The following is a 17,218-nucleotide window of genomic DNA, read 5'->3' on the forward strand; positions in this document are numbered from 1 at the left end:
ACAGAGACAGAGACAGAGAGAGAGAGAGAGAGAGAGAGAGAGAGACAGAGAGAGAGAGAGAGAGAGAGAGAGAGAGACAGAGAGAGAGAGACAGAGAAACAGACAGAATGAGAGGGAGACAGAGAAACAGACAGAATGAGAGCGAGACAGAGAGAAAGAGTGAGAGGGAGACAGAGAGAGAGAGTGAGAGAGAAAGGGAGACAGAGAAACAGACAGAATGAGAGGGAGACAGAGAGAGAGAGTGAGAGGGAGACAGAGAGAGAGAGTGAGAGAGAGAGAGAGGGAGACAGAGAAACAGACAGAATGAGAGGGAGACAGAGAGAGAGAGGGAGACAGAGAGAGAGAGGGAGACAGAGAGATAGAGGGAGAGACAGAGAGAGAGAGGGAGAAAGAGAGACAGACAGACAAACATAGGGAGAAAGGACAACAAACAGACGGACAGAGTGAGAGGGTAGACTGAGAGAGACAGAGATAGAGTGAGAGGGAGACAGAGAGCGATAGAGGGAGAGGGAGAAAGAGAGACAGACAGACAGCGTGAGAGACAGACAGAGAGAGAGAGTCTTGCATAACTGATCTTTTCGTGTGTGTGTGTGTGTGTGTGTGTGTGTGTGTGTGTGTGTGTGTGTGTGTGTGTGTGTGTGTGTGTGTGTGTGTGTGTGTGTGTGTGTGAACGTTCTCTACTGTATTGTACACCCTGGGCCTTTACCATAAATCTATGATGAGAGACGGAGAGTGTGATGAAACATTTATTCCAACAACAGATTATTATTCTTTCTCGCCGTTTGCCATGTTGTGACGTGTGTCTTCTCTCTTGGTCTCAGAGAGGATCAGCATTCGTGTGATCGATCCTTTCACCATCAAGCCCATGGACTCCAAGACCATCATGGAGAACGCCAGGGCGACCAGGGGACGCATCCTCACAGTGGAGGACCATTACTACGAGGGTAAGAAGGCACGCCGTACTGTATTGTACCCATTCTGCAATCTGTTAAATAAAGTTTTCATTCATTCATTCATTCATTCATTCATTCATTCATTCATTCATTCATTCATTCATTCATTCACGCACAGACCACAGAAGTACAGTGTGCACATGCACCTTAACCCTTTTACTACCACACTACCAAACGGTTAACCCTTTCACTGAGACATTACAGAAGGTTAACCCTTGCACTGCCACACGACAAAGGGTTAACCCTTTCACTACCACACTACACTAGTGAAAGGGTTAACCTTCTGTAGTGTGGTAGTGAAAGGGTTAAAGGTAGGGTCTGTGATGGTGACCCCAAGGCAAACGGGGGCCCTCTTAGGATTGCATTTTTATCTCAAATAGAAATTCTTAAAAAAATCATGTCATCAAAGAATCATAAAATGACATAGACTTCTCCCTCTCCACCATGAATACAGTGCAGGTCCTGTGTGTGTGTGTGTGTGTGTGTGTGTGTGTGTGTGTGTGTGTGTGTGTGTGTGTGTGTTCAAGTTTCTTTAATAGTTGTCATACAGAAGTACAGAATACTTTTATACAAAATGCTTCTTACTGTTTCGCAACCCAGAGACTGTGTTAGACAAGATAGTATGAAATAAAATAGTATAGCATGTAAAATAGAAGTAAAAATAGAGGTCACAGTGTTCAGTATAGACATATGTACAATGTTCGATGCAGAATAGAAGTAACTGAGTTACCATACAATATACAATATACTATGCAATCTACTAATATACAATACTATATAGTGCAGAGCAGAAATGGGATGAGGTACAATTTAGGTACAATTTACAGTAAGGTGTGCGAGTTGTAGTGCAAATCCTTTACCAATAAATATAAAGTGTAAAGTGTGTTTAGGTGTTCTAAAGTGTGTAAAGTGGGTGCTGCAGTTAGTTGCCTGTTTAAAGTGAGTGTGTGCGTGTGGATGTGTGTGCTGTGTGCATTTGATGGTTGCTGCATAGTGTTTATTGTTCGTTGAGCAGCCTGATGGCCTGGGGATAGAAGCTCCTTCTGAGTCTTTCTGTGCTCGCCTTAAGACTCCGGTATCGCTTGCCTGACCGCAGCAGTTCAAAGAGGCAGTTGTTCGGGTGGCTGGAGTCCTTGATGATTCTCTTAGCCTTCCCCTGCACCGCTTGTTGTAAATGTTCTGGAGGGTGGGAAGCCCCCCTCCAATTGTGCGTTCGGCTGAACGTGTCACTCTTTGTAGTCTGCTACGGTCTTGTGCAGTGCTATTCCCAAACCAGGAGGTGATGTTGCCAGTCAGGATGCTCTCGATTGTACATGAGTAGATGTTCCTAAGGATCTTCTGACTGACTTGGAACTTCCTTAGGCGCCTGAGGAAGTAGAGGCGTTGTCGTGCCTTCTTCACAACACTGTCAATGTGTGTGGTCCATGTCAAGTCCTCGGATATGTGGGCTCCGAGGTACTTGAAACTGTTCACTCTCTCAACCGGTGCCCCGTCGATGCTGAGGGGGCTGTAGTCCTTGACCCCCGACCTCCTGAAGTCCACAATCATCTCTTTTGTTTTGCTGACGTTCAGGGAGAGGCAGTTCTCCTGACACCACTGTGACAGATTCTCTACCTCTTCCAGGTAGGCCTTCTCGTCGTTGGCAGAGATCAGGCCCACCACTACTGTGTCATCAGCAAATTTGATGATTGTGTTGTTGTTCCGCTGTGCCACGCAGTCATGTGTACAGGGAGTAGAGGAGGGGGCTCAGAACACAGCCCTGGGGGGCCCCTATGTTGAGCGTGATGGATGAGGAGGTGCAGTTGCCTGCTCTTACCACCTGGGGTCTGCCCGTCAGGAAGTCCAAGACCCACTGGCAGAGGTCATAGTTCAAGCCCAGGTCCCTGAGCTTGGCTATGAGTTTGGAGGGGACTATGGTATTGAATGCTGAGCTATAGTCAATGAACAGCATTCTCACATAGTTCCCCTGCCTCTTGTCCAGGTGTGATGCTGCTGTGTGCAGCACATGGGCTATGGCATCCTCCGTGGACCTGTTAGGGCGGTATGCAAATTGCAGGTGTGTGTGTGTGTGTGTGTGTGTGTGTGTGTGTGTGTGTGTGTGTGTGTGTGTGTGTGTGTGTGTGTGTGTGTGTGTGTGTGTGTGTGTGTGTGTGTGTGTGTGTGTGTGTGTGTGTGTGTGTGCAAGAGAGAGAGTTGTGGATATAGTCTGAGCATGGACAGAGTGCTAAAGAGGAGAGGAGGATGAGGGGAGGAGAGGAGAAGAGGATGAGGGGAGGGGAGAGGCGAGGAGAGGAGGACGAGGTGAGGGGAGAGGCGAGGAGAGGAGAAGAGGATGAGGGGAGGGGAGAGGCGAGGAGAGGAGGACGAGGTGAGGGGAGAGGCGAGGAGAGGAGGATGAGGTGAGGGGCGAGGCGAGGAGAGGAGGATGAGGGGAGGGGCGAGGCGAGGAGAGGAGGGAGAGAGAGAGAGAGAGAGAGAGAGAGAGAGAGAGAGAGAGAGAGAGAGAGAGAGAGAGAGAGAGAGAGAGAGAGAGAGAGAGAGAAGCCATCAGTGCCTGTCAGTGGTTTTTAATTTCAGCTCAGGCCTCTGGGTAGTCACTGACCTACATACCATCTGGACAAAAACCAAAATCTACTGGCTTGTGTGTGACTGTCTGTCTGTGTGGCTGTCTCCATATATATGTGTGTGTGTGTGTGTGTGTGTAGATTAACATGAATAGTTGATCATGACAGGTGAGCATGCAAGTGAAGGATGGAGGTTAAGGGTGGGGGGTCCATTCAGAGAGGTACCAGGGCTGCTGAGCAGGGTGTGGGGGTTGGGGGCAACAGGGCTTTCCTCTCAATGTCTTGGTCGTCATGGTGCACATGGTGGAACAAGTGAACTTCTCTCACTTTCCATTGAGTTTTGTCACTTTCTGAAGATACGACTGACTGTAAGACGTAAATGACTTGTTAAGATGGGTATTGTCTCTGCAGTGTGGATGTGAGTGTCGGCCTGGGGGGATCATCGTATGGTCATGTATGAGAGAGGGGGGGTTGCAGGCTTTACAGTGAAAGCCTGTCAAGGGATATTACAGCTGACGTGTGTGTGTGTGTGTGTGTGTGTGTGTGTGTGTGTGTGTGTGTGTGTGTGTGTGTGTGTGTGTGTGTGTGTGTGTGTGTGTGTGTGTGTGTGTGTGTGTGTGTGTGTGTGTGTGTGTGTGTGTGTGTGTGTGTGTGTGTGTGTGTGTGTGTGTTGTTGAGGGGGTTACATCGTGGAAGGGGGGTGAACGGTCGATACTGAGGGCGGGGGGGGGGGGGGGGGGGGGTAAAGGGCTGGATGCTAAAAGCTAGGAGGCGGGACCATAATTGTTAAGGCCTCTGTACAGATGGTTTGATGATTTTTTTTACATAATTGTGCCTTTGCAGAAACACCAGCTTTGCTAACGGGACGTATCTGTAATTTGTTCAACTTTTCTGTCCGTCAAAATGGATTAAAATCTGACGGAGACGGACTCATCATCAGCCCTGTCCAGCAAACAGATACTCCTCGTTAAGAAATAACTGCAAACAAACTTACAATGGATCAATGTAGCCGGGCCTTAACACACACACACACACACACACACACACACACACACACACACACACACACACACACACACACACACACTCACACACACACACACACACACACACACACACACGGACATATGGACACACACACGGACACACACAGACATTATTCTTTCAATCTCTCCCCTCCTCCTCTGTCACCACTCTAATTCCACTCTCACCTCTCTCTCTCTCTTTCTCTCTCACACTCACTCACTCACACCTCTATCTCTCTCTCTCTCTCTCCCTCTCTCACCTCTGAAAGGATGCTAGAGAGGGAATGGGTGAGAGAGTAGAAACAGGAGAGGAGGAGAGGACAGCAGCATGAAGGAAATATGGAGAGAGAGAGAGAGAGAGAGAGGGAGAGAGAGAGAGAGAGAGAGAGAGAGAGAGAGAGAGAGAGAGAGAGAGAGAGAGAGAGAGAGAGAGAGAGAGAGAGAAGAGAGAGAGAGAGAGAGAGAGAGAGAGAGAGAGTAGCAGTATGAAGGAGAGAAGGAAAGAGAGAGAGGGGGGAGGAGAGAGAGACAAGATGTGGTGGTTGGTGGAAAGGTGTTGGCCACCCTGTCAACCCACATCACATCACAGTAGAAGTCAGCTGGTCGTGTGCTGTAGGTGTTGATGATTTGCAATAGAGAATAGAGGCCTTGCACAGAATGTTTCTCTTTCTTCCAGTATGGCTGCCTGTAACCATTGGTAACCACATTCAACAGAAAATGCCTGATGTATGTGCAGTGCACTGGAAGAGCATGATATTTAAAATGGCCTACTTGGAGGAAGTATACAACTGATTTTGGTCTGGCTTCTCCTCCTGGACTTTTCCGGCATGGGAGATTGGTACCTGCCCCCCGGCGAAAGTCAAGGATTCACTGAAACACGCATGCCCTCTCGCCGCGACAAGGCATCAGTTAAGGGGAGACCACCCCCCTAGATAGGGAAAAAATAATAAAGGATTAAATCATTTGCAAACATCTTAATTGTTTAGAATAGTAAAAAAAAAGATAAAAAATGTATAAATTTTTTTTTGGTTGCATACTTGTATTACCCAAAAGGGGCGTGGTCTATTCAAAATGGCCCCTTTTTGCATGTTACCCCAAACAAAATTTAGAAAAAATGGATGATATATAGATATTTTCTCATCGTTTTTCATGTTACTACATTAAATACCAAACTTTTTGCTAGAGGATTTTTTGATACAGGAACAGGATTTTATGACCTTTTATGACCCCCTAGTCATAAACAAATATTTTATTTACATACATTTTTTGTATAAAATGTTCTAAAAATCTGGATGAGTGATATATCAAAAAATCCTCTAGCAAAAAGTAGTGGTATATGGATAGGAGGAAACGTGGCCAGTTTGGTGTGTGGAGGTACTAGAGAAATTGAGATTTTTTTGTTTGATGTGTAATACAAACTCATAAAATCTCGTTTTGAGAAAAACACCTTTAAAGTTTTGTATTGTCTGTAAATCAGGCTATGTATGACATACACACAAACACAACACCCAATCAAACCATTAGTAATAGACAACCTAAACACATGCCTGATAACTGAATAACATAATGACATAATAATAATTATGTAGTAGTAGTAACAGTTTAGTAACAAACAACACAACCGATTACTGTACCTCCTAATAGGCTAACAAATATTTGAATAGATAGCACTATGAAACTTTCCCAGTTTGTTATGTACATATAAACTAAGAAAAAATATATTGCAAGTTTTCTGAATTTTATGTTTATATATGCAAATGAGGCACTTCCCCATTCGATATGTGCACATTTATGGATGCAATCATGCAAAATGAAGCAAAATAAGCAACTAAATGTGTTTTTTTTAAGTTTTCTTGTCACTAGTTTGAAAGAAGACATGTAAAGGGGCAACATTATACAAAAATCTCTAAATTGCCCCAAAATCAGGAAAATGGTATTTTAGGTGGGTGGTCTCCCCTTAACACATTTAGACAGGGTCAATTTTCAGAAAATCATAACCCTGAAGGCATTTCGTGTTTATTTTTGGTACACAACATGTCTAGGGGTATTAAGGGGTGCTGAATCCAAATCTGCTGTATACCAAGCTCAAAAATGTCAAATAAGGCCTCAAAATTGAGAAATCCAACATGGCCGCCAGCGCCAGGCTGAAGTCTATTTAAGTGCATATCTTTTTGTCTAAACAAGGTAGAAACATGAATGAAATGTGTTTTTATATGTTTGCATACATGAGGAATTTAAAATCATATCCTGATTTTAGATCAGTTGTGAAAATGTTGCTTGAAACTCATATTTATAGCAGAAACGGTGGTCGTTATTGATGCACAACTCATCAACCAAATAAGAAAGAAAAGCAGGATGATCCCAGGCCATGGATTTATTCATCAAACTCTTTTCTCTTGATTTTTTTTAATCAACATGTCATTTATGCAAATTAGATAGTCCTTAATATGCATACAGTAGCTTAGGTACAGTAATTTATTGTCAGTCATCAATCGTATTCAGGCAGGTGTCGCAGGTGTCTTGCAGTTGCATGATTCATCCAATGCCACTTTTCCCGAATAGAATAGATTATAATATAATAAAATAAAAATATTATTTTACCATATCAATATAAGTGAAGGTTCAAGTTTCTTTATTAGTTATCATACAGAATACAGAATACTTTGCATGAAATGTTTCTTTCTGTGTTGCTCCTGAGAGGGTGCTAGATAATAACAAGATAGTATAAAATAAGTATAATAAGTATAAAATAGAAAGTCAAGAAGTCAAGTACGTAAACAAGTGTAAACAACAAAATTGTTCAGTGTTTCTATATATACAGTATGTACAGCTGGTACAAAAATGGTGAGGTATAGCTTAGCTTGTGGTGCCACCTTGTAGTGGTGAGGTGCAATAAGGAATGAGAATGATGTGCAATTTACTTACCAATAATATAAATATAAAGTGTAAATTGTGTCTAAAGTGGTAAAGTGGGTGATACAGTGTGTTGTTTATTTAAGTGAGTGTATGTGCGCTGTGGGTGTGTTGATGGTTTGCTTATTGTTCATTGTTCATTCATTGAGCATCCTGATGGCCTGGGGATAGAAGCACCTTCTGAGTCTCTCTGTGCTTGCCATGGAGACTCCGGTATCGGTATCAGGTGGTTTGAGAGTAGTTGAGCGATATCTGATTTGTTGTCTTCAAGGGCCATGAAGCTCGACCAATCGGCAGGAAGTGGAACAGACTTGTTTTTGATTTCACGACATACTGGTCTGTGGCGCTGTTTGCGTTTCACCCTTGTGCCTGTTTTGATGGATTGGTCATGGTATCTGTCAAAGACGACATCTACCCTCTGGTATTTTGCTCCCATCTTCAACACAGTGTCAGTGAACTTGTTGGCATAGTCACCAAATGTTGTAGTGTCAGGTGGCTTTCCGAGTGCCATTACCAGAGCTTGGCCATCAATGACCAGGCAGCTGGGTCCCTGAAGGGTAAGATCTGCAGGGGTTTTAACTTGTTTCGTCAGTATATTTGCTAACACAGACTTGTTGGTGGAATGTAGACTCCCGTTAGTTGTGGCCAGAGATGGCGTGATGGGCTTGAGCTCATGCTGGAGGATATTGTCATGGTCTACCTTACGACCTGCTCTGTAAGCTGTGATGAGCCTTTGTAGAATCTGCCTGTCCACTTTGATGGTGTTTTGCTTGTTCTTGGAAAGTTGCACAACTTCATACAAAGAGGCAAATGTCTTGGCTTTGTTCTTTCGAATGGGTGATTTCAGGTTCAGGTGCTGGTCACTATCTGGAGGTTCACACAAACGTTTGTCCACAAACATGTTCAGTTGTGCCTGTCCAAGGTGTTCTGCGCCAAGTATGGATTCTTGAATCTCCGGTGTGACTACGTCCTTGTTGATGTATGTAAGAAAACTTACAAAAGCACATTTAATTCAGGTTTGTACCTTGTGTAGTCACACTTAACTCATTAAGCCCCACCATTTATTTTTTGAAAATTCGCCTAAAACAGCATGCTTACATTAAAATGCTTATATATCCAGAGCTATAAGAGCTACTTGCATAAACTTGGTGCCTGAAGAAAGCTAAGACTTGGGGGATTCTAATGTTGGTGTCCTACACTGTACAGTTATTACCAAATTGCTGTCGTATTCCTGCAAACACTGAATAAATGTCATTTTTTTATCCTCACCTATACAAAGATTACAGTTAGACAGTCAAAAACACCCTGTTACTCATGGTTGCACCCCAGCTATATTCCTACTCTCTTCCTCCATAGGTGCAGATGTTCTGTGCAAAGTTTCATGTCAGTAGAATAAAAACTGTGGGTTTAGCACCTGTTTTTGTGGAGAGAGGGCCTGGTGCTGGCGGCCATGTTGGATTTCTCAATTTTGTGGCCTTATTTGACATTTTTGAGCTTGGTATACAGCAAATTTGGATTCAGCACTCCTTAATACCCCTAGAAATGTTGTGTACCAAAAATAAACACGAAATGCCTTCAGCACTTTATACAAGCACATTTTCTGAAATTCTGCCTAGTCTAATTGATTGCCACGCAGTATGCCCATCATTATACCCAGTCTGCCACCGCTGTAAGCCTATGGAGATGTTTACCTTCTTTGCAGGGCTATAACTTTTTAAATATTATAGCTATATCTGCATTACTATGGCCCATTCAACATCGATTATCTATCGTTCCGGATGTGGGAACGTTATATTTTTTCATTCATACATTGTTGTGTTAATACCGTCTAGAATATAAGTATGTTTTTATTAAATTTTTTTTATCTTTTTCCCCCTCCTTTTTCTCCGTTTTTCTCCCATCCCAATGTTAGTCGTTATGCCAATTCCCAATCCCCTTCCTGGTCGCTGCGCACTCTACCCCCTACGGTCAGTCTGGGAGAGTGGAGGCTATCACATGCTTCCTCCGACACATGTGTAGCCAATCAACCGCTTCAAAAAAAATTCAAATGTATATGATCGGTATACATTATGCTTCATCATGCGTGAAGGAAAGGGGGGGGGGTCGTTTATAATTCCTTGATCGTCAGTAACGGCTTTATTTAGTATGGGTTGATATATTGATCAGACTGATTGCAAACAAAGAAATGGACAATCGGGCTGAAAATAACGTTAGTGTCCTCTTACCGTTCGCCGATGAGACTGGAGGAAAAAGATCCCAATTATTTGACGTCAATCTCCTAGATCCATTTCCGGTTTGTATGACGCAATAAATGCCGAAATCATATCGATTATTGCGTTTCGATAACGATCCAAATGCACTCGAGTGTGTATATTGATCCACGCCACAATATATCTATGGCGGAGGAATTTCCTCGATGCACCGATCGCCACTTCCGGTTTGGCGTGAGTGTAACTCGCCCCCCCCCCCCCCATCCACCAGGCGGCGGTATTGAGGCGTTGCAATATCAGACAGGGTGCCGCTGCAGTCCGGAGGGAGGCTGGATGAATTATGAATGCCATGGCAAAAAAATTAAATATTGATCCCAATGACGATTTACGCCGTTGTTGGCGTTCAACGCATGGCGGGCAATAACGATTTACGCCGTTTATGGCGCACAATGTGTTAAGAGAGGGGAAAATCTACTTATTTGCTCCTCTCAGCAAGAAGCCAAATAAGGACCCTAAGAGTGCCAGGGGTACAGTCAGCTACCTCTCCAGAACCCGGCCCACCGAACCCAGAGGCTGAACCCCTGGGCGAGGTCGCGTCCTCCCGCACACTCCCTGCATCTCTCAGAGTGACTGACCAGTGGGCAGCTGCCAGCTTATATAGCCTGATGGCTGATGACGTCACATGATGACCTGTCTGAGCAGCCAATCAACATCAAGTTTGCTGATGAGGAGCACCTGTTCGATCAGTTGAGTGGAGGTGGACTGTCCCTACATGGTTCTCACCTCTCTCAGTTGAGTGGAGGTGGACTGTCCCTACATGGTTCTCACCTCCCTCAGTTGAGTGGAGGTGGACTGTCCCTACATGGTTCTCACCTCCCTCAGTTGAGTGGAGGTGGATTGTCCCTACATGGTTAATTAAAATGGCCTACTTGGAGGAAGTATACAACTGATTTTGGTCTGGCTTCTCCTCCTGGACTTTTCCGGCATGGGAGATCGGAACCTGCCCCCCCCCGGCGAAAGTCAAGGATTCACTGAAACATGCAAGCCCTCTCGCCGCGACAAGGCATCAGTTAAAGGAAAACTCCAACATTTTGGGAAATTTGCTTATTTAACATCTTCCCTGGAGTTAGACAAGAAGATACATACCTTTTTTGTCTCTCTGCATGCATTAGGCTTAGGGAACGCCCGCACCGTTAGCGTAGCTTAGCTTCATCACTGGAAGTGGGTCAGACCTTTACCCTGAAGTTCCCTACAGTCCCCGACAGTCACGAAATACACTCCAAATACAACTACAAAACGTTCCTGTAAACATGTTGTGACCTGTGTATTTACCACGTGGAGAAATAAAAAATAATTGAATTCGACATTTATGTTTTCTAAGCAAATATACTCGGAACTATTTTTTGCCGAACCACTCCTCTCTGGGCTCAGTGATTTCACGTCACCAGTGCTACTTTCTAACGTGAGGCCAGTGTTTGTTTACATTTTCATTTCATTCAAAGGATCCGAACCGATTGAAGTTTATGGATACCATGACTGTGGTAAGTTTTCATTTATGTTTTTAGATGGAAGGCTGTATTCCATCTGTCTAACGTTAGCGAATATTGTGAGATTGATGAATAGGACAGTCACAACGTTGCTGGACTATCGACCTAGTTAGCCCCTTTCATGACTGCGATGCACGGCTACAGGGTTTGGGTGAGTGAATCCACACTTGTGGTATTATTATAACTCATTTATTGTGTAACGCTAGCCCTTTAAAACTTACCACAGTCATGGTATCCATAAACTTCAATCGGTTCGGATCCTTTGAATGAAACGAAAATGTAAACAAACACTGGCCTCACGTTAGAAAGTAGCACTGGTGACGTGAAATCACTGAGCCCAGAGAGGAGTGGTTCGGCAAAAAATTGTTCTGAGTATATTTGCTTAGAAAACGCAAATGTCGAATTCAATTATTTTTTATTTTTCCATGTGGTAAATACACAGGTCACAACATGTTTACAGGAACGTTTTGGAGTTGTATTTGGAGTGTATTTCGTGACTGTAGGGGACTGTAGGGAACTTCAGGGTAAAGGTCTGACCCACTTCCAGTGATGAAGCTAAGCTACGCTAGCGGTGCGGGCGTTCCCTAAGCCTAATGCATGCAGCAGAGAGACAAAAAAGGTATGTATCTTCTTGTCTAACTCCAGGGAAGATGTTAAATAAGCTAATTTCCCAAAATGTTGGATTTTTCCTTTAAGAGAGGGTACGAATTCCCTTATTCGGAATATATCCCTCCTGACCGCTCAGGATCCCAGCCCACCGGGGGGGGGGGGGGAATAAGGAAATAAGGACCCTAAGAGTGCCAGGGGTACAGTCAGCTGCCTCTCCAGAACCCAAGAAAGAGTGGTGGAGAGGACAGGAAGAGAGGGGTGGAGAGGACAGGAAATGTATTTTGGCATGGAAAGAGGGCAGGAGATGTCATTTAAACAGTTTCTGAGAAAGAAAGAAAGAAAGAAAGAAAGAAAGAAAGAAAGAAAGAAAGAAAGAAAGAAAGAAAGAAAGAAAGAAAGAAAGAAAGAAAGAAAGAAAGAGAAGTAACCAAAGAAGAGAGAGAATTCAAGGAAATAAGGAAGGAGAGAGGAGGGAGGAAGTGAAGGTGTGGATGTAGTTGCTCTGACGTAGGGCTGGGTTATATTATGTATGTTGTTTATTTTATTGTCTGCAAGTGTGATCATTGGTGTTCGTGAATCATGATACACAATTTTGTTCTCTAAATTATGTCAACATTTTTGTTTTAATTTGATGTCACACTTCCGATAAAGATGCAGTCCAGTGTAATTTGCATCAATTGGACATATGGTTTTCCATGCCTAAATAGATACAATTCCTTCTGATTATTGTGATATTAATACATATACTGGTATATATAGTATACATTATACTGTATATATATCATTATAAAAGAAAGAAAATATATATATTCCTTTTATATAGATTTGATATATTCATATTGCCTAGCCCTCCTCTGACCTGTGTGTGTCCTCTCGTTGGTCAGGTGGTCTGGGCGAGGCCGTGTGCTCCTCGCTGGTGAACGAGACCGGCTTCACCGTCCACCGCCTGGCCGTGTCCCAGGTACCTCGCAGCGGAAAGCCCCAGGAGCTGCTCCGGATCTTCGGCATCGACCGCGACGCCATCGCCCAGGCCGTCCGCAAGATGGTCGGCGGCTCCGCCAACGCCAAGTAGAAGAGGAAACGCGGTCGACCGCGGCGCTGTCGGTTAGCGATAGCGCCGCGGTGGTGACGGGGTCGATCGATCGCCATGGAGACGACTAAACAAATGCAAAAAGGGAGGGAAAGCACTTTTTCTGGCCCCACGCACGCTCTCCCTCCCCTCCTCTCCAGGGTGAAGAAAAAATAGATGAATATGAATGTTGAAATATTCATTTGAGGAAAAAATATTTCTTTTAACTGTCATTGATGTGGTTTTTACCCCCCACCCCCCCCCTTTCTCTCCTTTAGTTGGCCCCCTTTGTGAGTTCAGTAAACCTCCCACACACACACACACACACACACACACACACACACACACACACACACACACACACACACACACACACACACACACACACACACACACACTTGACCTCACCTTTTCCTTCTCTGTACTGCCCCCCCCCCCCCCCCCCAAAGAAAGTTATGGTACTGCTGTAGTTTTCTTTTTCAGTAGAAGCAGTGAACGTGGTTTGGAGTAAAGTGACATTTTGTTTTTGTTCATGTTTTTGAGGCGACATGTGGTTCATAGGCCCCGCCCACTGTTACTTTATATCCCCTTGCCCACCCGCTAGAACGACGTGGGCGCGAAGCAACTCTCTCTTGAGCACTGACTGTTTTTAACCCTTTCGATCCTTTTTACTTGGCTGGGACTGATTCACACCAATAAAAGGAACGGTTTCTTCACAATACTGGTGTCTGCTCTTTGTTTCTTGTTTCGGTTATTTAAACTTGAAAGGCAACTGAGGTTTCCCTCATTTACAGTCAATTCGAGGTTACATACAGAAATAAGCAACAAAAAAATCACACAGCATATAAAATTGTAACAATAAGACAACAAGGCGAGGCAAAACTAAGGATAACAAATCAATTAAAACATGTACAACTTGATTGACAAAGATTGTAGATCAAGGTTTTACATTCTGCAACAGAGGGGACAATCTCAAGCTTTAAGAACTGCTGGAGTTCCACGAGCTAGGGGGAATCATAGCTAAATGCAGATTTACCCTGTTCAGAGCTAACTCTGGACCTTAAGGACCAGCCAAATGAAGGTCAGGTGGGTTAGAATGAATGAAGGAACACGCCAGCTTTATGGGAAATGTTTTTCTCCTTTGTTTCATTACGATTTACTCAAGCATAGTAACAGACACAATATTTCTAACACTGGGAATACATTCCCTGAGGCCCATAGATGTTCCTAGATACCAAGAACACGCAAATTGACCTTGTAGAAGTGGAGCAATCTTCCATTTACTTGGGCATGTACTTTTAGGCGGATTTTCTGAAAATAGGGCTACAGTTTTAACAGTATTTTTACGGCACCCTCTCAGCCAGGATGCCAGCTATGTACATTGCAACGTTTCATTTGTACTTCTCAATTTGAAAAGGAGCCTCCAGGACACGGCTGGTTGTCTGCATAGCCTGCCTGCCACACTTGCCAGTGGGAAGGAATCTGATCACACAGCACAGATCCACCACGTGTTTGTGCATATTTAATGTAGGTTAATAATTGAATAGCCTTTTGAAACATTCAGGGGGACTGCGGCATGCGTGTACGTGTGTCCGCATGGCCCTGTGTGTGTACGCGTGTAACCGCATGTGTGCGTGGAGAGGGGCGTGGGGTCATTGGATGGTCATCAGTGTGTACACTGCAGACAAAATAAATCTCAACAAGTCAATGAATCTTGTATTGAATGTTAAAATGTTACTTTCATGAAGGTATCCAACAGGGTTTTCCTCTGTCTCGGTCGCCATGGTGGAACAAGTTAACTTCTCTCACTCCATTGAGTCACTTTCTGAAGATACGACTGTAAGACGTAAATTACTTGTTAAGATGGGTATTGTCTCTGCTGTGTGTGTGTGTGTGTGTGTGTGTGTGTGTGTGTGTGTGTGTGTGTGTGTGTGTGAGATTAAAAAAAAACAATGCATTTTAATATTTTTTTTTAATCCACTTTTTCGCCTCCTGTTTTTCTGTATTTTCCTCCCATCCCAATTTTTTTCGTTATGCCAATTCCCCCCTCCCCTTCCTGGTCGTTGCGCGCATGTGCCCCCTACTGGTCGGTCTAGGGAGCCCTGAAGTCTATCACATGCTTCCTCTGATACATAGGAGACAGCCAGCAGCCTCTTTTCACCCGACAGCGCGGACTCTCACTGGTGAAGTGTAACGCGTGGGAGGTCACACTACCTTCACCATTTCCCTTCCTCGCTGTGCAGGCGCCCTGACCGACCTGTAGGAGTCGCTGTTTACAACGACCAGATTACCACCCACCGGCTTCCCTCCCGCTGACACAGCCAATTGTGTCAGTATGACGGCTGGCCAAGCCGTAGGCACTGCTGACAGCCGGATTCGATACCAGTGTCTCTTGCGGTGGTGACGAGCGCTTAGTCCACTGCGCCACCCAGCCGCACTAATGCATTTTAATCTTAAAAGTCCTCCCATTACAGTGTTACCAATACTAACTAAGTAATATAAGTGTCTGATCGGCTTAATCATATTTAATTGACTGTGGTGGTTAAATCATAACAGATATATTCAATGATAGAACAAACAAACAAGCGCGCACACACACACACACATACACAAGGATTTTAGGCACTTGGTAGGCTTATATACTATAATCTACAATAACATTCCCTAAGTAATTGATCAGATTAATATAATCTTATTTAATTGACTGAGGTTCAGTCACCACTAAACCAATATAATCAGGAGAACAGAATGGACTTCAGGCACAAGCTCGGCAGAATTATTTGTCTGTCGTTCCAAATCCCGATTAGAATCCTGGCTAATGGGGAAAGCCACAGGTTTGTAGTAGATTAGGTTATTAAAATGTCCATCCCTGATTTTTGTATTTGCTACTTACAAAATGATGTTGTTGATTAGTGGAGTCCTTTCTCAGCACAATCCATGCTGTTCCTCATTTTAGATCTGGCTAGAGTGCGGTTCCCAAACTTTTTTGGCTGTGCACCCCCTGTCACCTCCCGACCTAGCTGACGCAATGGGTTTCTGTTAGAAAAAATTGTTGCTGGTCTTCGTGCACAGATGAAGCACACCTGTGTCAGACACGCCCGAGACATTATTGTTTATTATTATTATTAAAATGTTTCTTGAATTTCATGATTTACACAGTGAAAATCCCCATTTGAAATAATGTATATTAGTTATATTAGTTATTAGGCATAAAAAAAATATTGTTTGGTTCCTGTTGGTTGTCAGTTAAGGCCATGAGTAGGTAGGGAATTTATTTTATTTTTTATTTGATCTCTTCCCACGGCGACTATGGATAGGGAATTTCTTTATTTAATTCAAATGTTCACGACAACATGGATGCATGTACTCTGCCAGCATGTTTAATATCCATAATACTAAAGGTTTGACTTAGACTTTATGAAATTTTATTGTAAAAAAAATAATAATAATAATATTTATTTACCACCATTAGCCTTTTCATGTCACGCACCACCTAGAGGGCGCTCGCGCACCACAAGGGGTGCGCGCACCACAGTTTGGGAACCACTGGGCTAGACCAATGCAAAGTCAACAAGCTCCTGTCTGTACAAACTGAAGACAGCTGAAATATATTCCACAAAGTAGATTTCTGTTGATTTCAGTTGTCTTCAGTCTTGTACAGACAGGACCTTGTATTACTGATTCTTGAGAGTTGGGACAAAACATGTCCTACATAGAAAAGTCTAATTTATATAAAACATAAAGAAATTCATAATGATTGATATACTCACAAAGTTACATCTAAAGGTATTGTGTATACTGATGTTATGTTTTAGCACATATATTTGTTTTTTGGGGGATATTTGTTTAAATGTATAATCTGTGGTTAGTAGCTCCCATGTCCTCAGCAAGGGGTCACATTATTGACCAGCCCAAAAAGATAAGGGTTATACATGTATAAAACAATGCATGCCATGAAACTCAAATAATATTGTCCATAGAAATCTACCTATCAAAGTTGTGTCCTCAGTTTATGTCAACTCTGTCAGACCTTTTCATAAACCTAATTAAATCAGGCAATAGCATGGCCAGCTCTATCCCCGAGGACCCCTTTTCCTTCCCCTGAATGTGGTGAATGCAACACTACCACACATGGTCTGGTAAGTTTGACACTTTTTGATATTTTAGACAAACAATGTCAATATTCCGATGGTCACAGCTGGAACATGTCAACACCGTCTCTCCGTTATTATACTTTTAAAAAACAATAGTGGATTGAATTCAAGTGTTTCAGTGAGATTATTAAGACAGCTAGCAACTGCCAAAAAAACTAGCTAGCTGTAGTGCAC

The 17,218-nt window shown here is 43.5% G+C and overlaps 1 protein-coding gene across 1 annotated transcript in view; it reads left to right on the forward strand.

Moving 5' to 3' along the window:
• LOC311244146 (transketolase-like) overlaps positions 1 to 13,133 on the forward strand; it is a gene marked incomplete at its 5' end in the record, with an annotated part of 61,341 nt that extends 48,208 nt beyond the window's left edge. The window contains 2 exon segments of the mRNA XM_084333554.1: positions 824 to 944; positions 12,706 to 13,133. Of these exon segments, the coding sequence (XP_084189680.1) occupies positions 824 to 944; positions 12,706 to 12,893 (309 nt within the window). The 3' untranslated portion in view covers positions 12,894 to 13,133.
• Positions 13,134 to 17,218: the final 4,085 nt, after the last annotated feature.

Source organism: Notolepis coatsorum (assembly GCF_963971535.1).
Source record: "Notolepis coatsorum genome assembly, chromosome: 17".
Lineage (NCBI taxonomy): Eukaryota > Metazoa > Chordata > Actinopteri > Aulopiformes > Paralepididae > Notolepis > Notolepis coatsorum.